Genomic DNA, 23,334 nt, shown 5'->3' on the forward strand with positions numbered 1-23,334 from the left:
CAACAATCTTTTGAAAAGTTCAGGTAAACTGAGCACTTACTATGTACCAGTCATTAGGCTACACAGTTCACATGCATTATCTTCTCCTCAAAATAAAATTGAACAGAGGAATAAGACAGTGAGTCATTAAGAAACCTTCCCCTGTGGGTTTTGTCTCTTCTCATTCTGCGGTCATTCACTGCCTACACATGATGTGAAAGAAGCCTTCCTCATGGATTGTTGAGAAGAAACACATTCAACCCCATCCACAGGGTCCTGCCTGGAGGTGTGTTTGGCAGAGTCAGCTAGATCAGGGGGAGATCTGGTGACAACACAGCTGTCTCCCGGAGGTTACCTGGGCAATTTCGCCGCAGCCACAAATCTCTCCCAGGCTTCATCACTCAGCAGGTGTTGCAGATTCTCTATGTCCATTGGGTCCTCTAAGAACCCAATGGCAGGGAGAAAGCCTTCACTCTCTGGATGGAAAGAAAAAAGAATAAGGTGAGAAGAAATCATTGTTGAATGTAAATGGTATTGAATATAAATCAGGTGGGTGAATGTTAACCTTCCTGAGCAGTTGTCACTAAGCTCCTTTTTGGTGGCTGACGTGGTGTTATGGCCTGAACCAGGTCCCCAAAATCCTAATGTTGAAGCCCGGACCTCCCCACCATGTGACTGTGTTTTGAAATTACCTTTAAGGAGACAGTTAAGGTTAAATGAGGTCACATGTGTGGGACCCTAAACCAATGTGACTGGTGTGCTTACGGGAAGACACCAGATATATCCCTCCCTCTCCCCCTCCGCCCCTGCACCCCGTGCACACAGGGAAGCATGGAGCGTGAGCGGACAGAGCAGGAACGCCGCCATCTGCAAACCAGGAAGAGGGCTCGCCCAGCAAACAGCCCTGCCAGCCCCAGGATCCGGGACTTCCAGCCTCAGGGATTAAATATCTGATCCTGGGATGTCGGTGTGTTTGGGAATTCAGACTTGTTGGTCTTTCAGAAAGAGAGTCCGGGGCACACGTGCTGTGTGACCTCCCGCCTCCAGCAGGGCCTGGGCAGTGTCCAGTAACAACCGCATTCCAGCTGCGACAGTGAAACAAGTGTGTTCACCTGAAATGGGGCAGACCCTGTACCGACTGTAAATAGTCTCACGTCAGCGCAGAGCAAGATGACTGCCCAGCTGAGCTGCCACAAACGTGTGGCTCTCAGGGATTTGGAGGCCGTGGAGTGGCCGCTGAGGGGCGGGGTTCTAGTGTGTGCATTGTGTGTGCAGAGATGGGAGGGGAAACATGTTTCCTGCTATATACCCGCTAGACACATTATTCTTGTTCCAGGAAAAGGAAAGTGAAACTTGGACAGGTTAATGATGGCCCAACGCCAGCAGGCAGAGAGCTCAGAGGCTGAGTGGGAGCCCAGTGTCAGACATCACTCTACATTAATTTACTGCCTCCTTATGTTTGAAAATTCATGTGATTTGTCCTTCATTCCATGCTGTAGCCTACCCCTGGGTGTTTATTTTTTAATTAAAAAATGTTTCAGACCACACACTGCTGATTTCAGTAAAACCGCCCTGCTAACAGGATTCCTCCTGCTGCTCACAGAATCCCCAAGATGGTCAGTGGAGGGGGTGTCTTTTTCTCTCTGAGATTTTATTTTTTTACGTTCAGAGAGAGTAGAAGGGAAGGAGAAGGAGATTAATGTTTCTCTCAGAAAATAATTGGACACCTCTCACTCACAAGGGGACCAAGGACCGATTCCACAACCCACGCAGGTGCCCTGACAGGAAATTCAACCTGTGACCTTTCACTTTTGAGATGACTCTCAACCCACTGACCACACGGGTCAGGGCAGGAAGGGGGTCACCAGGGAAGTAGGTGTTTAGACCTCAGCTGTAATGCTGGGATCAATCAATATCACCTCTGTCCCTCCAGGCGGGTCACAGGGGACACAGCTCCCTGTTGGCAACTCTGACCCCAGGCTCTCCCATTTCCTAAACACGAGGTCTGCTAGTTTATCCTCAGGAGTCTGCCAGCTCTAGCCCTCCCTCAGGGGCCCCAGATCCCGCTCAGGAGCTCCTGGCTTCTAATCTGTGCTCCCCTCCCTTGTCCTGTAGCATCAACCAAATTTTTTTCTCCTGGGACCCTCCAGGGAGGGTGACTCTGTTGCGAAGACAATGCAGCCCTGATTTGGGTGGGTGGAGGGCTGTTTGTTCTTTTCCTTGGTTCATTCATAGGGAGAAAGGAAACCAGGTCTTAGCTATAGGGAGCCCAGTCCACTCCAGCTGTGTATGTATTGATCTGGGGGTGGTGGGAGGAGGATGGCAAAGCTGGCCTCTGGAGGCACATTGAGATCCATATAAACAGTTCCTGCCAGAGACAGTCACACCTGGTGAGTAGGTGTTTATAATTGGGAACGAGGGTCAGCCCTAACACAGCCGTACAGGCTGGGAGTGGTATGGAGGGGTCGGTTTCCACCTACAAATAGCTGATGCCAGGTGGGTAGGACGAGAGACTCCTGTCTCCCCCTGGGCTGTGCTGGCCTCTTCTGAGTCACTGGGTAGGTGGAGGGGAAGGAAGGCAGTGAGCACTGTGAGGAGAGAACCAGAAAGGGGACCCCTCCCATTGACTCTGACATGAGGGAGCTCCCCTTGGCCCCCGTTGGGGGCTCCAGGACCCTCATCAGCCCCCTTGCAGGTTCCTGTTCCTGTGTGGATACACTCAGCCTGGAGGCGCCACCCTCAGTTCTGGGTCATGAGTACAAACCATCCAGGGAAGAGGGCGCTGACTACCTGGGTCAACGGTGCCAGCTTCTGAGGCCATGGTGTCAGCAGTGGGATCTCGGGGCTTTTGCCTTCAGCTCGCCCTCTTGTGTCCAGCTAGAAAGAGGCGGCGCTTCACCCCTGGGGAAGAGAAAACAAACTGTGGGTGGAATGGGAGCCAGCTGTGGCCACAGGAGGCAGCAAGCAGCCGGGTCTGTGCTGCTGCCCTCTGGGATGGACGCAGGGGCCAAGTGGACTGAACCCAACGTGTCTCTCTGTGTGCTGGGCTCTGCCTGCTGCTCTTCCTGAGAAGTTGCTCTCCTCCCTCCAGCGCACTCCTGCTGTCCCGTAGGGTCAGAAGGAGAAGACGACCAGACGAGGAGACAGACATCTGAGAAGTCAGGAATCCAAATGAGCAATAAAACCAAACAGAAGAAAAGACGGGAAGGGATGTTTTGGGGCTGGAACATTTGTGTTACTAATCAATAAAGCCAACACTGACCGTGATCTATGGCAGCGTCCCCTCCTAGTTCCCTCACCAAGTGCTCTCACACATTCCATGGGGTGGGCACCACGGTGGCTCCCGTCTGACAGGGGGGGAGCTGGCAGAAAGTCCAGGTTTTCCCCTGAACACGGGCTAGGGAAAGTCTTCACAGCAGTGCAGGGGCAGCACTGGAACCGCAGTCTCTCTGACCCAGATCCCGTGTCTGTGAGGACCACACTCTACTCTCTCTGACATCCCGCATGTTCACTCATGCCCATCTACTTACTTGTCAGTGACCCTCTCGTTCCCAAACTGTCTTGCACCACATGCCCTCGACTCTGTCTCAAATAATTTCCTGGTGCTGTCACTTCCCAAAGCCTGTCCCCTCCTTGCTTCTGCAAGATCTTTGTCGCCTGGGGGCCTGCGGGCCTGCCACTCTGGCTATATCCCTGCAGTCGCCAAGCTCTCCTGAGGGGGCCCAGTCCTCTCTGCTGTCCTCCCCCACTGCTGGGCAGTAGCTTCTTTCTAATTCTTGATGAAAAGAGTACAAAAACCTTCTTCTTGCATAAAAAGTTGCCTTCATTTACGATCACTTCCTTTAAGATATTTCTAGCAGTAGAATGACTGCATCAGAGCATATCAATATATAAAAATTCTTTCGTACCTAGAGCCTCACATTTATGCAAACAAATCATGTCACTTTACACTTATTCTCACAGGATATGAGGGTGTCTATCTCTACTGTCTTCCTCTTCAATAGTCTTTTCTAAAGAAACAGATCTTCCTCGTTGAAAGATTTCTTATGGTAAACGATGAACAGCAGGAATTTGCCGTCTCCCCCATGGGATAGTGCTGTCCAGGAGCGCTCAGTCCTTTCTGCTCTCGTGAGTCTGGTCTCCAGACCCTGTTCCTTCTGTCCAAAAGAAACTCTGCACCCACTGAACCCTAAGTCCCCACTCCCGCCTCCCGGCCCCTGGAACCTGCCACCCCACTTCCTGTCCCCCTGGACTGGACCCCTGTAGGTACCTCACGCATGAGGGATCCTAAGGTGTTTGTGTTTCTGTGGTGGCTTGTTTCACTTAGCACCGGGCCCTCAAGGTTTGTGAGTGTGGTAGCATGGGCCAGGATTCCCTTCCTTTTTAAGGCAGAGATAGATAGATAGATAGATAGATAGACAGACAAACAGACAGATAGACAGACTTTGAGAGTACATTCATTAAGGCTGGGGACAGTGAAACGAGGAAGGCCTTAGGATAGAAGGAGCAACAGGAGAGCCCAGGCAGGGCTGCTGTCAGCTGACCGGGGCGTCAGAGAACAGATGGCCCTGGAGACAAGGTCAGGGGGTGAGCCCATGAGGAGCGGCCATGCCCATCACTGCCCTGGTCACCAGTCTCAGAGTGACCCTTAGAGTTGAGGAGATGCACGCCTGTTGGGGAAGAATGCGGTGGGTGTGCCCCCTGAGAATATCACCAAGGCAGTGATATTTTTTTGAGAATTTCTAGAGAAGTTTATTTGAGCCCAACTGAGCTCTGGAGAACAACGTTTTGCACTTTCTTTTCTGCTTTGGAAATTCAGGAGGGGACATAGGGGAGATCACATGGAGGTGGGAGAAAGCAAGGTGAGGACTGGATAGCAGGAAGTTAATAACACTTACAATTATTTCAAATGTGTGTTAACCTAGATGCACAGGACAATGGACAGGGCTTGCTTATAGAGAAAATAAATCTTTTACTAAAATGTTAATTGCCAGGGGTCTGCCCATCCACCATGACCTGCCCAGTTAACAATTTATGATGAACTTCTGGCCAAGATGGGGGTGTAGATAGACACACTGCACCTCCTCAAACAACCAAGATAGGGACAACAACAATTTAGAAACAGAATAACAACCAGAACTGACAGAAAATTGAACTGTTTGGAAGTTGGATAACCAAGATGTTAAAGTAGACATGTTCATCCAGACCGGTAGGAGGGGTGGAATCACGCAGCAGGGCACAGGTGGCAGCACAGAGAGCACAAAGTGTTCGGACTGGGTCCTTAAGGCATCTGTGCACGCAAGACCACAGCGGGTGGACCCTGAGCGCACAAGCAGTGGCTGGCAGACCCTGGCCAAGGGGTGGCTACCGGCAGACCCAGCGAGGGGGGACTTGTGAAGCAAGGCTCTGTGCACAACCCAGGATCCCAGAGCTGGGGAAGAGAGCCTCGGGACACTGATTGAAAACACCTGTGGGGGTTGAGGCTCAGGGAGATACTCTTGGACCCACAGGAGAGGTCTTGGAAAGACCCACAGGGTGCACAAGCCCACCCACACAGGAATCAACACCAGAAAGGTCCAGTTTGCTTGGGGGAAGTGGCAGAAAGGATTGAAGTCCACAGAGAGCAGAGCAAGCGCCATTGTTCCCTCTTGGAACCCGCCCCCACATAGAGCATCACAACCCAGCCACTGGGTTGCCTCGCCCTGGTGAACACCTAAGGCTTTGTCCCTCGTATGTAACAGGTGCGACCAGAACACCCCCACCCCCCAAAAAAGATGGCTCAAACAGCAGAAATGAAAGCCCCAGAATCAATCCTTTTAAGCAACCGAGAAATAGGCAACCTATCAGATGCACAGTTCAAAACACTGGTGATCAGCATGCTCACAGATTGGTTGATTTTGGTCGCAAATTAAATGAAAAATGAAGGCTATAATAAGTGAAATGAAGAAAAACGCAGAGGGAACCAATAGTGTTGGAAAGAAAGGTGGGTCTCACATCAATGGAGTGGACCAGAAGGAACAAAAAAATATACAATCAGAAAAGAGTGAAGAAATAAGAATTCAAAAAAATGAGGAGAGGCTTAGGAACCTCCAGGACATCTTTAAATGTTCCAACATCCGAATCATAGTGGAACCAGATGGAGAAGAGGAAGAGCAACAAATAAAAAACTTATTTGAACAAATTATAAAGGAGAACTTCCCCAATCTGGCCAAGGAAATAGACTTCCAGAAAGTCCAGGAAGCTCAGAGTCCCCAAGAAGTTGGACCCAAAGAGGAACACACCAAGGCACATTATAATTACATTAAACAAGGTAAAAATGAAGGAGAGAATCCTAGAAGCAGCAAGAGATAAGGAGACAGTTACCTACAAAAGAGTTCCCATCAGACTGTCAGCTGATTTCTCAAAAGAGACCTTGCAGGCAAGAAGAGGCTGGAAGGAAGTATTCCAAGTCATGAAAGGCAAGGACCTACATCCCAGGTTGCTCTACCCAGCAAAGCTTTCATTTAGAATGGAAGGGCAGATAGAGTGCTTCTCACAGAAGGTCAAGTTAAAGGAGTTCATCATCACCAAGCCCTTATTTTATGAAATGGTAAAGGGACTTATCTAAGAAAAAGAAAATAAAAAACATGTGTAGTAAAATGACAGCAAACTCACAATTATTAAGATCCACGCCTAAAACAAAAACAAACTAAGCAAATAACTAGAACAGGAACAGAACCACAGAAATGGAGATCACATGCAGAGGCAGCAATAGGGGAGTGGGAGGAGGAGAGAGGGGGAACAGGTATGGAGAACAAGTATTATAGATGGTAGGTAGAAAATAGACAGGGGGAGGGTGAGAACAGTATGGGAAATGTAGAAGCTAAAGAGCATATGACACATAGACATGAACTAAAGGCGGGGAATATGTGTGGGAGAGGGTGGGCGGGGTGGAGCTGAATGAAGGGGGGTAATGGGACAACTATAATAGCATAATAAATAAAATATATTTTAAAAAAAGAATTTATGATGAGATCACCCCATGCGGTTATTTTTCCACAGAACCCCCTTTTCACCCACAGACCCCCTTTCAGTCACAAATGCATCGGAAGGAGGCATTGACGCCCAGCCTTTGGGTGGATGCTGTGATCTCAGCACTAGAAGGCTCATCCCTAGGGAGGCTCAGGGTGGACATGGGCTTGACCCCTGGGGATGGGGCCACACTGTCACCATGGGGTCTGAGTTGAGGTTGAATTGACCCCAAACTCGAAGGGGAGGTGAATGGAAGGCAGTCAGGTCGTATGGCCGTCACTGGGGAAAAGAAGTGGATCATTTCCATTCTACGCCCTGTCCACTCCCTGCTGCCCCTCCTGTCCCTCGGCCCTCCGTCCACTGCCACAGCCAGGCTCAGTCCTCAGGTGAGACCCACCACCTGGACACACAGCCACCAGATTCACTGGCAACTGAATAATTCCATTTGTTTTTCCTGTCCATCTCAATGAAAAACTCTTTCTGGCAGAAAACAGATAAAACTAGGGTTCAGATTTCACACACATTTCCCCACTGCTTCAATGTACTCTTGACAGTTCCCTCACATTTCTGGGGGTTCCATCTATTTCCCCCGTCTCCTTCCCGCAGCCATGATGTCTTTATATGAGGAGGGAGAGTAAGTAGAAGGGGAATGTGAATAGACATGGGTCCCCCTGTTAAAATGTGATGACGATGGCAGGGCCTTGAGCAGGACACTCCAAAGCCTCCCCTCCACCAGACGGCCAGCCCAGGTCCGGGGCTCCGCCCAGTTTCCTGCAGCCCCTCCCACTGCTGCTCACTGAGGCTGCCAGGTGCCCTGCTCACTGCCCAGAGGCTTCTGTGAGGGCACATGAAGGGTGCTGCTCCTTCTGACCGCTGTGGGCACCCACTGAGTGAGTTTCTATTAAGAAGAAGATGAAGATGGAGACACAGAAGAGGAGGGGAGAGGAAGGAGAGGAATCAAAAAGCTCCTACAAAACCAATCAATCAATGGATCCATCAATCCCAAGGGAATCTAAAGGTAACCCAGAAGGCACCAAGTACAGATGTGGGGGAAGAAATGATAAAACCAATGCTGAGTTAGAGAAACATTTCCAATCAAGACGCAAACCCCAGAAGCCAGGAGGGGAGAGTGTGAGTGATTAGGCTCTGAAGAGTTAACTCTGCAGCGGCTGCCACCACCCAGTCAGACCCACGGGAGACCACGAGCCGCTGTGAGCAACACGCCCATAGACAAACGGTGATGGTCCCCCTCCCACAGGGGCCTAAGGGTCAATGAGAAATGACTGACACCAAAATTTTATCATGGGTGACAGTGTCATCCCTACACGGAAAATCCTTGCAGGTAGGAATCCAAGTGGGGCACGTACTTATTTTCCGTCCGATACCTGGTGGGGGTGCGGGCAGGAGACAACTGGTCTGTGCTTCCCTCTCACATAGACGTTTGTCTGTCTCCCCCCCACACCACCCTCCCTTTCTCTCTATAATTAATAAGCATATGGTTGGGGGAAGATAATAAATAAGTAAACAAACAAATGAATGAGTGAATAAATAAAATGCGTGAGAGATAGGAACAAATAATTCTTAGGGAAGTGACTTGCCCAGCGTCACGCAGCTCTTGGAGGGCAGGGTCAAGGCCAGCACCTTCTGATGCTGCTATTTCAGGAGGGAAATGTGGTTTGAATAATTCGACAGGTCCCAGGTTAGTCTCTGCCTGTAGAAACACAGAGACCGAAGCTCACACTCCTCCGCTTGTAGTCACTTCTCCAGTTGGTTGGTTAAGATGACAGAGCTGGTGCCTTATGAAGCACCAGCCTTGCTCCCTACTCCTGGGAGCACCTCTCACTTCTCCCCTCACCCCACGGCCACGAACTGAGCTCCAGCCAAAGGCAGGGAAGCAAAGCCAGGCCATCTTCCTGCTCAGTCTGCCGTCACGGTTCCCCAGGCTGGTCACTCCCTGCTCAGGGCCTCCGTGTCCCCACAGGGCACAGGGCCCAACACTGAGCCAACAGGGTGGGAGAAACAACCTCTCAGGTTCCTGAGTTCTCAAAAGCAATCCTTTGCCCCCATCAATCTCAGCAGCAGCCCCGGAGGGCAGCTTCAGGTCGGCCAGAACCCCAGGAAGGGGGGCTCTGACTCATGTGCCCTCATCCTCCTCTGCTTTCCCCCAGTCACCCAAACAGCCACTTAATACCTGGGGTCCCTGGTCATGGCTCAGGGAGCCCAGGACCTGAGCCCAGTTTAGTGAACACACCTCAGCCGTTTCCCCTCCTCTCCAGTGTTCAGGGCCCCAGGGGAGGGAGGAAGCCCTCAGACACAGCTGGGGACAAACCCAGGCTCTGAGCTTCAGTTTCCCTCCTCTGCAGAATAGCGACACAGTCCCTGCCTCAGGGAGTCGTTGTGAGGATGGAAGGTGGGTGGGGGGCTCCTACCCTCCCCAGCTTACCAAGGACCCTGCTCTGGCGGAGCTGGAACAAGACCTGGTTGCTCTTAGCTGTGCAGATCTGCTCGCTAGAAAGTCAGTGCGCAGACCAGAACCTCTGCTCTTCTCGGAAGTTACTGGAACCAAAAACAAAAGCAAAAGCCTCAATTCTGAGAAGCTCACCACCAACCACATCACTCACAGGGCTCCACTCTACACTGATCATGACCTGCTTCCTGAACCCTCTGAGAGGAACCCAGACTTGAAACTCGGGGCCTTCTGGAAGGAAGCCCATCCTGCCTCCTGCTTCTGGAAGGAACACCAGCCACTCACAGACTGGGGGATCCTGAGCACATTACCCTCCTCCCCAGGGGCTTTTTCCCAGACCCCTGCCCTCTCATCCTCCCCACAGCCCCCAAAATGCCTGCCCAGTCCCCCACTCTGTCAGAAGCAGTCGGCAACATCCTGGAACCTGCAGATGCTCCTTGCAGACCAGCTGCACTGCACTGTGCTCCTTCTACTATAGGAGGCCTCCTGCAGGCAGCTTCCAGACTTTTCTACTTGGGCCCTCCTACCAGCAGCAGCAGCTTCCACCACATGGAAAAACATGCTCATCTTTCAAAGCCCAAATCTGGTATCACCTCCTCCAAGCAGCCCTCCAGCATGAACTCCACAGGGTCCCCTGTCCCCTGTTGGCTCTGCTCCAATGGCACCTGCAGGAGGGGCCTGAGCCCTCAGCAGGGCCACTGTGTAGATGTCTCCCCTGACTCCATTTGATCAGGTCCCTCTTTAGGTTGTGCCTGGTGGCAGGGAGAGTGCCTTGGTCTTTGAGCCCGTCCCTGGTGGTAAGTGCAGTTTGGGTGCAGACAGAAGTCTGTGGGAGCGCCCAGAGGGGCTGCTGCTGCGTTCCCTCCTGGCTCGGTTCCTCTCACCCCAGATCCCTTCCTCTCCTGTAAAGGGGACTTGTTTCCTGTCAAACAAGAATTTTACAAGAAGGCCATTGTCAAGGGAGCACAGGAAGGTCTGACAACAGGAAGCAAGCCTGCTTTTCTGTTTGGTCTTACAATGTACTGAGGTGTGGAGGACCTAAGACCCCGCCTGTGCCCGAGCAAAGAAGGGTCCTCACCAGCTGAAGACCTGAAGCAAGTGAGGCACAGCCGCGGGCATCCTGCTGGAAAGGGTTTGCATCCTCACTGCCCCTCCCCTCTCCTGGAGCTTCTCCAAGACTCAAGGCCCATAAATCTCCCAGACTTCCTCTCACTGATGAGCCATCCCTGAGCAGAGGACATTGTCTTGCAAACACCTGTAGCCTGGACACCTGGGGCAGGTGAGCAGGGTGACTTGCCCTCCCCGGGGGTCTGCTACACTCCCTTGAAAACCCTCCCACTTCCCTTGCTGCCGCAGTCGTTTGAGACTCTGCTGCCTGGACCAAAGAGTTCAGCCTCGAATAAAAGCCTGTAATGGGATCTTCTTGGCTTCCATTCCTTTCTTAGCCCCCTGGGCTACCTAGTGCTGGGCTCCTGGTTCCTGAGCAGTGCAGCCACCGTGCCGCAGGACTGAGGGCGAGCCAGGCACCATGCAGGCACCTGCGAGCCTCTCCCACTCAATTCACACCCCAGCCCTGGAGTCATCAACCCCATTTCACAGCTCAGGTGATGGAGGATGATGACCCACAGCATGTACGTCCTGCAGATGCTGGGCTTCTCTGCCTCGCTCCAGGCAGGGCCTGGTGGGGCCTGGAGTGAACCACACAGGCCCACCTGGCCCTTCCATCAGAAACTGTTCATCACGGGGCAAGTGTCCATGGGCCACCACGGCACCCTGTCCCCTGCTCTGTAGGGAGGGGCAGCAGAGGGATGGACAGTGTTGCCTGAGGACACACAGCCCAGTGTTTTTCTCACACTCGCCCCACAGACTGCACCAGGATGTGGCCTGCTTTGCAGAAGAGGAAGCGGGGGTGAGGGGAGAATCCAGGGCTCTCACCAGGCAGCTCAGGGGAGGAGCCAAGTCTCAAACCAAAGGTCCCATTTGACCTTTCACACTTGTTACCAATTACTTTTTGCCATTTTTCCCCCCTGTAACCTCTCTGCTTCCTGGTTCTTCTCCCTTCCTCTAGCATGACGTCAGCTTCACACCAAGACAATCCTGTGTGAGACGCGGAACTCAGCTCAACATCCATCGAAGCTGCGGTCCTGGTACCAAGGATGTCCTCTGGTGACAATGCAGAATGGGCTCCAGAGGGACATCCCTGGCCTCTCGGGGCACAGTCTCCTGGTGGGACGACAAAGGTGGGGGCTCCAAAGCCAAGCTGAGGTGAGAACTAGGCATCTCCTGACTCCAGGGCCATGAGCAGAGATCACCCCACTGAGGGACCAGAAACCCAGTGACGGGGAAATGGGACTCAGCGGGACAACCCACATCACAGAAGGTCACCTGGGATGGCAGAGCCTCAGTGTTGGGGCCTTGGCCAAAAGCTGTGGTTGACAGCTGGCAACGTTCAGCCCACTGTGAACAAAATCCAACTCAGGGAAAAAGTAACCCCAAAGTTGTTTAGAAAGGTGCCTGGCCTGGACCAGCAGCATCGCCTGGTGGAGGCTGGAGGAGGCACCCAGCCAGGGGCACCCAGCATGCACCCTCAGACACCCTGGCCCATCCCAAGCTCTCCCACAGGAGGGGGGGCACTCGTGGCTCAGACACGGTGAGCATGACAAGTGCTGTGCTCCAGAACAGGGGCCCTGTCTCCCGGTCACCCTCCCTGTCATAGGGACGGTGGGGTGGGCAGGAAGCTTCACACTGACATGTGACAAAGGGGTGCCTTCCCCGTGAAGGTCAAACAGGAGCCCAGGGCTCACTGCTTGGGTCCAACCTTCAGTCAAGTGGGTCCACATCCCAACTCTAAGGAGAGACGTTCCTCCCTCCCCCGACCTCTCGCTACTGTGGGGGCATTGGTCCTTCATGGGCCAGGTCTCCTCCTTGTGCCAGCTTGGTGTCAAGCACAGAGTAGGTACGCAGGAAGCAATGAGCCAAGGCTTATGGAGACGCGCTCAGCTTCCCTGATCCTGGCCCCGCCTGCCTTTCTGGCGTCCTCCCCACTCAGGCCTGTGCCCAGCCGCCCCGCACCACCGCAGACTCCCAGGAGGCACAGAGCAGGTGCCCGCTGCCCAGATTAAGTGGCTGCCTTCAGGCCACCCTTTGCAGCACGGACACCACCAGACACGCAGCGCGGGGCACGTGGTACTCTTTATTGTGACGCCCAGTTGGAAACACGGGTAAACCAGCTTCCTGTGGTGGTGACGGCTGCAACACATGCTAAGGCACTTTTATTCCTTGAAACAGGGCGGGGCTGGGAGCGCCATTCGCTCCTTTGTGACAGCAACTGGGACCCAGAGCAGAGCTCTGGAGGCACGTGAACTTGTACGCAGGTTCAGGATTCATTGAGTTTGTGTTCCTTAAAAAGAATGCCTTCTTTGCCATGAGTAAGTCTACATGCAGCATGTACAGAACAGTTGGGAATCCAGGGAAATTCAGCAACCAGCATAGACCAGTGCAGGGCATGCTACTCGCTTCTAAACATCGGTGCAGGTGGCGAGCTCTTCCACGATCCTGAGTTGACGGTGCAGACAAACCACCCGGGCCCCAGTGCTGGAGCAGGTGCGGGTGGTGTGGGCGGGCCTCTGGCCTGTCTGGTGCGCTGGCTGTCGGACTCCGGACAAGTCCCTTAACCATTACGTGTATTTGGTCCCCAAGAGAGTTGGGAGAAGACACTGCTGGCCTTTCCAGCTTGGCCCCTAGGCCCTCCCTGTCTGCTCGGCCCAAGGACCATCTGGTTACAAGACTGGCTGCCCTCGGCAAAGGAGGCACGGGGTCATCATTGCACCTGAGACATCTTAGGATCGGGAAGGGGACAGGGCGCTGCCCAGTGTGATTGGGGAGGAGCTGCCTCCCGGCCCACGCCTGGCATTCTGTGCCCTGCACAGAGGGGGCGCCCCTGGGCCTCCCCTCGTCAGCCACCCAGAGCCCATGTGAGGGGGCTGATGGCGCAGAGGGTGTGAGGTCACTGCGTGTGATTGCCAACAGCAAACACAGGGGTGGGGGAAGGGCCAGTGGTGGAGGCCAGAATGTGACCACACTTCTGGGGTGCTGGGCTCCCAAAACTCCTGAGCGAGAATAAAAATAGACGTGTAGAAAACTCTCTGGCCCGCCATGGTGGCCTTCCTTCTTGCCTCACCAATTGTGCTTTTGGCTAGAGAAGGCCGAAGGTCTGGCAGGCCCCAAGTTCCTGAGCCTAGGAACCAGGACCTTGACTCTTTGGTATCGGATTCTGGGGTGCAGGGAAGAAGGGGAGCAGGAGAGGCTGCAGCAGAGAAGCCAAAGGCCCTCAACAGGGCCTGGTGGGCCGGGGAAGGGAGCGCAGGCCTGAGGTCCCCAGGCCTGGTGGGAGGGCTGAGAGTTTGGTCACAACAGTCCCAAGTAGGTGGGGAGCTGATAGGAAGGGGAGGTGAGGTCATCCCTCGTTGGGTCGTCCTTTGTTGGTTGGTTGGTTGGTCTGTCCTTCTTGGGCAGCAGGTAGAGAGGTTATTTGGCAGCTTTGGCCTCAGGCCCCTTGACTTAGCCATCCACCTCCTCCTCTGAGCTTTCACCAGCCAATGGCAGGTCCCCACGCCTGGGGGCAGAGGTAGAGGTCAGAGGGCTGGCCAGGGTGGCCCACGCACAGCTCACACATTCCACAGCGACCCCTACAGGGAAACTGCTGCCCAGCACCCCATGGGACAAACCACACTGGGCCTCTGGGCCACTGCCTCCAGGCAGGACAGGGCAGCTACCAGAGCAGGCTGGTAAAGCTTTCCCTTCACCCCACGACACAAGCAAACACCTCCAGGAAGTCAGGACAGACGAAAAGGGGGGAAGGAAGAAGAATAGATGGAGTCGCCTCCTACAAAACGCCACCCTTTGTGCAACTAAGTATGAGACGGGGAACCGAGAGCTGCGGACTCAGTGTGCGCACACCGGCGCGTTCTGCCATCACCTGGGGAACATGAACATTAACCACTGCCGAGAACGTCTGCTCGTGCTGACTCGGCTTTGACAGAGGACTGTGGTGAGGAGGAGGCAGAAATGACGGGGGGGGGAGACCCTGCCTCAGCCATTTCCCACCTCCTGGACGTCAACACGCCCTGGAGAAATGAGGCGGCCCCTCTCTGTCCCCAGGCCCAGTGAGGTGACAGCAGCCTCTGCCAGCGAGCGCTCTCCCGGCACCAGGGACGGGCGGGCAGGGGCTGCCTCTGCACAGCAGGGTGGGAGCAGCCCCACCAGCAGACTTCCCAGCAGGATGGGCTGAAAGACCCAAGGTTCATGGTTTATGCCACAGGCTGGGCCAAAGCATAGGAGGCAAGAAGATCCCCAAGGGGCAGTGGCCCCTGAACCCACTTCATGTCCAGTTGAGAAAGAGAACCGCCTTCACGGGGGCTTTACAGTGTGCAAAACAAACCAGAATTTGGAGGGAGAAAGATGTGCCGGGTGGAGGCAGGCTCACCTGAGCTTGTTCTTCAGGAAGGTGATCTCGCGGTCTCGATGGCGTCCTCCAGCTCTCCCTGCAGCTTCCTGCGGGAGGCGTTAGCCCTCTGGGCCTCCTCCTCAGCCTTCTGCAGCTGCCGATTGAGCTACTTCAGGTGGGTGGATGCCTTGTCAGCCTGTGGAGAGCAGTGGCCCAAGCTAGGAGGTCCTGGAGAGTGGGGCCCACCCAGCCCTGCCAGCCCAGGGCCCCACTGCTCTGCCCACAAGCACACCTGGTCCTTGAACTGCTCCGCGTTCCTGTGCTCGTCGTCTACCTGCAGCAAAACATCCTTCAGCTTCTTCTCGGCAGAATGAACCTGCTTGCTCGCCACCTGGCGCTCCCTGCCAGGTACAGAGTGGCTCAGAGAGGCACTGTCCTTCAGAGGCTGTGGCCCACAAACCACAAGCTGGACCGCCCATCCCGGGGCCTCACTGGGATTTGCCGTCTAGGGAAGCCTTGATGCCCAGGCAGCCCCTCCTGACTGAACACCCTCTGTCAGCTTGCTTCTCCCAGAAGAAGGGTAATCGGCCCCATTTCTCAGATGGGGAAGCTGGGGCTCCGGGAAGGGAAGTGACACCTCATAGCACATGTGCAGTTAGGAAAAGGGACAGTGAGACTGGGTTCCTGTGTGGCCTCTGTTACCTACAAACAAGTCTATCTTGCTCAGCACAGTTATCCCCCAGGGGGCTGGGAGCCCCCTACCTCTCTCTCAGAGAGGGTCCCCAAAACCCATCGCTTGGCCATGGGCAGCTACTTCAACTCCAAAGGCCCCAGGGAAACAGAGGACGGCCCCGTCAGGTGGGGGATACAGCCCCTGGGACTTGGGGACAGAGAGCTGCTTCCTGACTGGACTCAGGGACAGGACTGCAGATGGGCTTGGACTCTACCCCAGGCCACAGGACAGGGACACCTACTTGGTCTCCTTGTCCAGCTTGTGCAATCTTGGCCTCCAGGGCAGTGATGGAGGCCTTGTACTTGGACTTGACAGTGCCCTCCATCTCCTGCAGCTTGACCTTGAGCTCCTTGTTCTGGCGCTCCAGCTGCTGCCTGGCCTCGTTCTTCTGAGCATGGCTGTGCTCCAGGTTCAGGTCAGTGTTGATCTGGTCAATCTGTGGGAAGAAGGGCCAATGACTTTGAGGAAAGCTGGGGATCCTGCTGGGGACAGAGGGGACAGCTGGGTCCTGCAGAGCTCCTGATAATAGTGGGTCCCCAAAACCTAATAGCAGCTATGACCTCCTCCCCTAAGCAATCCAGAAGCTGCTGCCTTTGCCCAGGTGGTGTTCAAAATCTGTGGCCCTGAGCCAGGTGCAGAGGAATTGCCCAGGAGGCCCCCGCCCATCCCACCTGCAGGTTGGCCTTCTTCAGCCTGTGGTTCACCAACTCCATGTTGCCCTGCTCCTCCTCCAGCTTCTCCTCCAGCTGGGCGATGCGGGCCTCCAGGCGCCTCTTCTCCTCCAATGTCAGGGCCCTGGGGGAGGCCAGAGGAGTCAGCAGGGCATGTCCCTGAGGAGGGCTCCCCCACAACACTGGCCTCTGCTCACCCTTTGCCACTGCTGTTGGCAATCTCGTCAGCCAGCTTGTCCCACTCCTACCAGGTCTGACACTTGGCACGCTCGGCAGCTGCCAGTTCCTGCCATGAGAACCCGGAGTGTGACCTACAGGGCAGCCCAAACCCTGAAAGGCCACCTCTTCCACACCGGGCCCTCTGCACTGCCATCCTCTTCAAGCCCCTGGCCCTCTCCTCCATGCCTTCCTGGGCCTGCCTCCTCCATGAATGAAGTCCTTTCAAAGGAGCCCTCCTGGCTCACAGGGTTGTTCCTTTCTCTGAGGTCAAACCTGGGGCCCAACGTGTTTACAAAGCCCACTCATCTGAGTGCTAGGAACCAGGCCTGGGGCCAGGGATGTAGAGATAAGTCAGAAACCGTCCTGGCCCAATGGGGCATGCTGGACCCTCTCCACCCCTGTCAGACCAGGCACTGGGAGTGACAAGAAGGAGATGTGGGCCAGGACCTGGCACTGAGGACCCTAACACCCAAGGGAAGGAAAGGGGCCTCACCCCCAGGGCGAGGCCCCATGGACAAACACCCAAATGTGACCAAAGGAGAGCACAGCCAATATGGCAAGGGCAGAAAGGGTCATGCCTGGATGAGGGGACCAGCGAGAAGCAGAATGCTTCCATATGTGCCTCATGTGTGACAGGCAAGGGGGCACTCAGGGCACAGGAGTCTGGGAGGGACCCCTCCTCTCCAGGCCCCATTTCACAGCAGAGGTGGTGATCATACAGTCTCCTTCCCCTCCAGGGAGGCCTGCTACTTAGTGGAGCCCTGCAGGGACTTCTGTCACAGGGAGCCACCCCCACTTGTCCCTGGAACTCCACTACTGTGTTTCCATCCCCACCCAACACTGGCCCAGGGGAGGCCCTGAGCTGTCCCTCCCACCAGAGGGCAGCAACCCAAGGTCTTCCACACTTTGTCCCAAGACCACCTCCTGCGCTGATTCATCTCAGCCTCCATGCTCTTCAGCTTCTTTTCATTCTCCTTGGCCTGCACCAGGTTCCCTTGCGGGACGCATGCATGTCGTCCAGCTCATGCATGTGGCCCTTCCTTTGGGCCTGGGGCGGGGAGAAGACACTTCACACCCCTACCCCGGGGGCCACCGTCCAGCCCCTGCCCCACCATCTGCCCTCCCACCCCCTCCAGGGACAACATGGAGCAGGACCTTCTGGCTGCTTTTCACCCTGACAGAGCCATTAAAAAGGGTGAAGCAGTAGCTAAAGCAAAACATCCCTTTGCCCGCTACCATTTGTGCACTTCGTGGCCATTAGCATCCACCAGCTCACTCTGGGCGTGGGGGTCTCGGCGCACATATTGGCCCCAGTTGCGTGGCTTCCACTCCCTGCAGCCCCTGGGCAAGGGGAACCCTCGATGCTGCACCTTCCCCAGCTCACGCCTGCTCCCCTGCCAGCTTGTCCTGACAGCAGGGAGGATGTGACTCCTTTTTTCTGTCTCATGCTGCTGCTTTCACTCCAAAGATTTTGTGAAGCACCCTTTTTCCTCTTGGGCAGAAAATCTCAAATTGACATTCCCCATGTCAAAGGTTACGTCTCTTAGTAGCATCACCCAGGTGCCAGGAAGAAAATGCCAGCAGCCTGCAGGCACCTGTGTCCTGTGCCCTCACCAGCCATGGATGTTTAAATGTGTTCTGATTGCTGCCAGGGCCTGGGTGTGACGGGGCATCTCAGAACTCTTTTAAATTTGTTGTTTCTTAGCTGGGAGTCAATTGAGAATGTCCCGGTGTGTCCCTGCTCTGGCTGCTCCTGTGAACCTTCAGCCCCAACCTTCCATCATCGCCCATTAGGCTGCAGGGCATCACCCGGGGCCACAGCAGGTTTCTTCTGAACAGGTGCCACTAGGTGACCCCTTCCCCTGACCCCGCTGCAGAGCCGGGTGTACACACTCCGCTTTCTCACACACTCACAGGCGCAGGCCGTCCTGCAGGTTTGCTCTCAGGCTGGTTTCCCTTCAGCCTCTGAGCCTGAGTGTCCATCTGTGAGATGGGCTAAGGGCCTCAAGGCCTTCCCTCCTGGGGGACAGCAGCACTTCCCAACATTCGCTGATCTCCCCACTAGTGCCCAGCCACACGCTGAGCCCAGGGCCACTGAGTCTAGCCAGCTCAGGTTTGGTCCAGCCTGACCTCACCTGCAGCTTCTGTAGCTGTTTGGTGCGGTTCTTGTTGGGAGAGTCGATCTTGGCCTCCAGGTCCTTCAGGTCCATCTCCAGCTGCTTCCGAGCCGCCATGGCCATAGAACTCTGCTTCCTCTCATCTTCCAGCTATGCCTCCATCTCCCGCACCCGGGGAGACACTGGCAGCTATAGAGGACAAACCCACACACACCTCCATCTGCAGCTCTGAGCCCAGGTGGCTTTGGCCCAGTTCTGGGACCCATGCAGCCTCCAGTGGGCAATTGGAGGACTGAGCAGAAAACCCTGATACAGCCACTGACTCCCCCGCCATTTCTCAGGACAGACAAATGGTCCTGAAGCCCTGGACAATCCAGGTGGCAAGACAGAAAAGAAGCCTGCCCGGAACATGGGGGCCAGGCTAGGGGCATGTCCCTGTCCAGGGGAGCAGGAGGGACATACACACCTGTCTGGCCAGCTGCTGCTTCTGCTCCTCACTCTGCTCATCCTGGCCTTCACATCCGACTCGAACTGGGCTCTCATGGCCTGCAGGTTCACTTCCAGCCCAAGCTTGGCATCCTCGGTGGCCTGAAGCTTATCCTCCAGCTCCTCAAGCTGGGTCTTCATCTCTTCGACTTGCTGATCCAGGGCCTACTTCAACTTCTCCAGCTCATGAACCTGTCCCACAAAGGAATCACAGTCATGAGCAGAGGGACAAGAGGCCCCCGAGATCCCTGCCTCAGTGTTTGCTCACCGGGTCACCCTCTGCACTACCCCCTTGGCCCCTCCTGGGACTCACATTCTTTTCCAGGTCATCCTTGGAGCTCCTGAGGTCCTCTACCTCTGTGCGGAACTGTTTCTTGAGCTGCTCCAGCTCTGCCTTCTGCTCCACGGCCTCCTCCAGGGCCTGGGCCAATGACAGCAACTTGGTCTCCCTCTCACGGGCTTCTGCCTTCGCCCGGTCCCGCTCCTCCACATACTGGGCTGAGATGGTCTTCTCCTTGGCCAGGAGCTGGGACACATATGGGCACCATGAGCTCAGGCTACACCCTCCTAGAAAATGCTCAGAACCTACAGACCATCCAGACCCAACTCCTTGAGGAAGGAAGAACGAGGTGCTGGCTCTGAGGGGTAGGGAACAGGGACAATAAGCACCAGGCGGCTCTGACACCTAGCTTTAAAGTCTGTCCTTGTTATCACTTACTAAGGGTTGTTCATGTGACACAGCGCACCTCCCACGAGAACCCATAGGAAACTTTGCAAGTACCCAATATGGAAAGGCTTTGGAAGTTCTTCTGAATAAATGGATGGCATTTACTTTGAAGCCTCTGACTCTGCCTGCTTAGAAGCCTGAAGCCCAAGTGCAGCCACCTCTAAGGATGCAAGATTAAATGACCCTTGTCCACTCTCCGTGCGGCCGCACCTTGTTTGCCCTTGTATGCCAACCTTCCCATTCCCAATGCCCGAAAGTCTTCCTTAAAGGCCCATGGATGAAATGCTGTAGCCCTTGCAGGCCATGTCTGCACAGCAGGCACGTGACTCTGCCCTGATGGCACAACAACAGCCTGAGACGACAAGGGAAGAGCCACCGGGGCCCACCCCAAGACACCTCCTTCCAAAATGATGGGCATCGGGTGCCTGAGGTGGGATCCCAAGCCCCGACTTGTTCTATTTTGCAATCCCAGCCCTGTGTCAGCACATCTGAGCTGCCTAAGATCCTTCAGAGCAGGGGTGTCAAACTCATTCTCCCTAGGGACCTCATCAGACTTGCCATTGCCTTAAAAGGGCTCAAATAATTTCAGGACTATATAACTGTAACTACTCCTTAACTTCTAAGGAAGTGAAATGATATTCAGCCCTTTGAAGGCAACTGCAAGGCTGATGTGGCCTCCAGGGAAGATGAGTTGGACTCCCCTGCTTTAGAGTGAGGATGAGGTATTCACACATGAACCAAAATTCAAAGTATTTAAAATCAGATCATTTAAGAAATATGACAAATATAAAAAGCAGAGAGCAGAAAACTCATTCCTAAATCTGCGGTGTGCAGATGCCCAGTTCCTATCTGTACCTGAGCAGGCCCTACAGCAAGGGGGATGCCCAGCCAGACCTCTGAGGACATGCTGCTGGTGATGGGTTCCCAGTGCCTGAGTCCTGTCCATGGCCTTGGCCTGAGGCCATGGTCTTTGAGGAAGAGAGGAAATGAGGAGCAGTGTGCCCACGACTGCACACCTGGTCAAACTTAACTTGCTTCTTCTCCAGGTCAGAGAGTCTCTGCCACTGGTGGTGCAGCTCCTGCTGCAGCCGCGTCCTGTCCTTCTCCAGCCTGTCGTAGGTGGTCACCTTCTCCTCGCAGCGCTGCCTCAGCCCTTACAGGTCCTTCTCCAGTGTGCCCTTGCCCTCCTTGGCAATCTCGAGGCACCTCACACCATGCTCCATCTTCTTCTTCAAGTCACTCACCTGGCCAGGAGCAAGGAATGAGTACACACCCAGAATGGCACCTGCTCAGGGAACACACCTGTGCCTGAGGCAGCCAGGAGCTGGGCTGCTCCTCAGGAACAGACACCAGAGCCAAACCAGGTGTGGAGGACCCCCTTCCACCAGGCAAAAGAGACAAACTTTGTGGGAAGAGCAGGGAAGCTCTGGAGGGTCTCTCCTGGGTGCCCTGCTCCCAGCTGCTCCCTGACAAACACCAAGGCCAGAGAGGAACATCCTCCAGTTCACTCACAAAGTGAGCCAGGCCAGTGCCCTCTGGGGAATATGTCTGTTGGGGGCACGAGAACCCTGGACTCCTTCCCTGCAACCTCTCCTCTTTGCATGTGAACAGAAAGCTGCCACCGGGACCATGTGCAGGTCGCTCCTACCCAGACCATGGAGCAGACCATGGCCCCATCCTTTGCATAGGGCACATCTGGCCTGGCTCACTACCTCCCAGGACAGGATCTAGAATGGGGGCTCTTGGTCCACTTTAGGCCCTAGATCATGTGACAGCACAGAGCAGACTGGCACTCCTCCTCCTCATCCTGATTCACACAAAATTTATGGGACGATCAGGAAAGCCATTTCAGACAAAGGCAGCTGTCAGAGGTTACACTGAACTGGTGGGTGCCCCACGTGCTTCTCTGTGAGCACCACAGAGAGCAGCCCCCTGAAGTGCAGGGACCACAGTGACACCTCCAAAACCCTGCCATGTCTGGACAGGGTGATTGCTGTTTTCTAGTGATCAGGACAGCAGGCACTGGGACTGCCATGGCTTGTGGTCTACATTCACCCGGGAGGAAATCCTAGGTGTCATCAGACACTGGTGAAAGCAAGGATGTTCAGTCTTGTCTCCCTAGTTCACGGATCCGGGAATTCCACCCTCAGACCCAGGGCTAGGAGCCCATAGCTGGAAAGGAAGGGTGCCCAGCTCAGGTGGACCAGGTCAGACCCAGCCTGCAGAAGTTCCAGCACATCCTGCAAAGCCCCACACAGGGAAAACCTCCTTGGAGAACCCCTCCCCCCAGACCTCCTTGGTAGCGCTAACTGTCCCCAGCTGCCTGCCCTCTTTCGGTCTCTTCCCTCCTACCACACAACAGTGACTTGACTGCGGGGTCCCCGAGTGCATCTGTGTCCCCCGTGTCCCGTGCAAGGCCCAGACTCGGTCAAGCAGGCAGAGGAGAATGGCTTTTCCAATAAAAGTGGAAATGCAAAGGCATGAGCTGGTGAACAGTGATGGACACAGGGGGATGTGGAAGCCGGTTCACAGAGAACCTGACTTTTCTGCCGCAGCTCATCTCTGCTCGACTGCACATCTCCTGTCTCTCTGTCTCTCTGTCTCTCTCTCTGTCTCTCTGTCTCTCTTGCTCTCTCTCTCTCTCCCTCTTTTACTTATTTATTTTTACAGAGAGGGGAACGGAGGGAGGAAGAGAGGGAGAAAAACATCAATGTGTGAGAGAAACATTGATCTGTTGCCTCTCCCACACCCCCACCCACCCCCACGGGAGACCTGACCTGCAACCCAGGCATGTACCCTGACTGGGAATCGAACCAGCACCCTTTTTGTCTGTGGAGCAACACCTAAATCGCTGAACCACACCAGTCAGGACCACACCTTTTCTCTTAAAACAAAGAAGCTGAAAGAAGGGCAGGCACTACAGAAACTCAACAACCACCTGGTACTCCTGTGTTCTGTCTGCCGGTGTGGACAGCAGCTGTCAAGGGTTTGAGACTTGTGCAGAGGGCTTCAAAAGCACCTTCGGGTTCAGTGCTCACAGCCACTCTCAGGGGGAGGCACTCACTTTACAAACAAAGAAATCAAGGCTCGGAGAGGAAAACAACTCACCTGAAGTCTCAGAGAGACATAGAAACCCAGGTGGGACTCCGAACTTGGTGGTCTTCACGATTCTGATTCACCTACAGAGGGAAGGGGTGGGAGTGGGCCTGGAACACACTGGCCCAGACTCACCCTCCCCGGAAGGGCCTGCTTCACTCGGACAATTGTCACGAGCTCCCCGGACCTCTGACCCCAGCCCGAGAAGGGACAAAGACGTGGGTGTTACTGCGTCGGGAGAGCACCCCACAGTTTGCGGTTCATTTACTTGCTTATCATGTACTTCTGAGGAGTGACAGAATGCTCGCCTCATGACGTAGGTAGGGAAACGGAGGCCAAGCAGGGACAACGACTCGCTCAACATCACACAGCAAGTCAGTGA

At 54.8% G+C, this 23,334-nt stretch overlaps 1 protein-coding gene across 1 annotated transcript in view; it reads right to left on the minus strand.

The window, feature by feature from the left end:
• Window positions 1-14,017: 14,017 nt before the first annotated feature.
• LOC114513927 (myosin-9-like) overlaps window positions 14,018-23,334 on the minus strand; it is a 44,012-nt gene continuing 34,695 nt past the window's right edge. Inside the window, 13 exon segments of the mRNA XM_028533256.2 lie at window positions 14,018-14,072; window positions 14,943-14,976; window positions 14,979-15,099; window positions 15,196-15,304; window positions 15,861-16,072; window positions 16,308-16,431; window positions 16,505-16,593; window positions 17,432-17,517; window positions 17,520-17,574; window positions 18,662-18,825; window positions 19,106-19,153; window positions 19,156-19,321; window positions 19,443-19,655. Of these exon segments, the coding sequence (XP_028389057.2) occupies window positions 14,018-14,072; window positions 14,943-14,976; window positions 14,979-15,099; window positions 15,196-15,304; window positions 15,861-16,072; window positions 16,308-16,431; window positions 16,505-16,593; window positions 17,432-17,517; window positions 17,520-17,574; window positions 18,662-18,825; window positions 19,106-19,153; window positions 19,156-19,321; window positions 19,443-19,655 (1,476 nt within the window).

The sequence above is a fragment of the Phyllostomus discolor genome, chromosome 2 (assembly GCF_004126475.2).
Source record: "Phyllostomus discolor isolate MPI-MPIP mPhyDis1 chromosome 2, mPhyDis1.pri.v3, whole genome shotgun sequence".
Classification (NCBI taxonomy): domain Eukaryota; kingdom Metazoa; phylum Chordata; class Mammalia; order Chiroptera; family Phyllostomidae; genus Phyllostomus; species Phyllostomus discolor.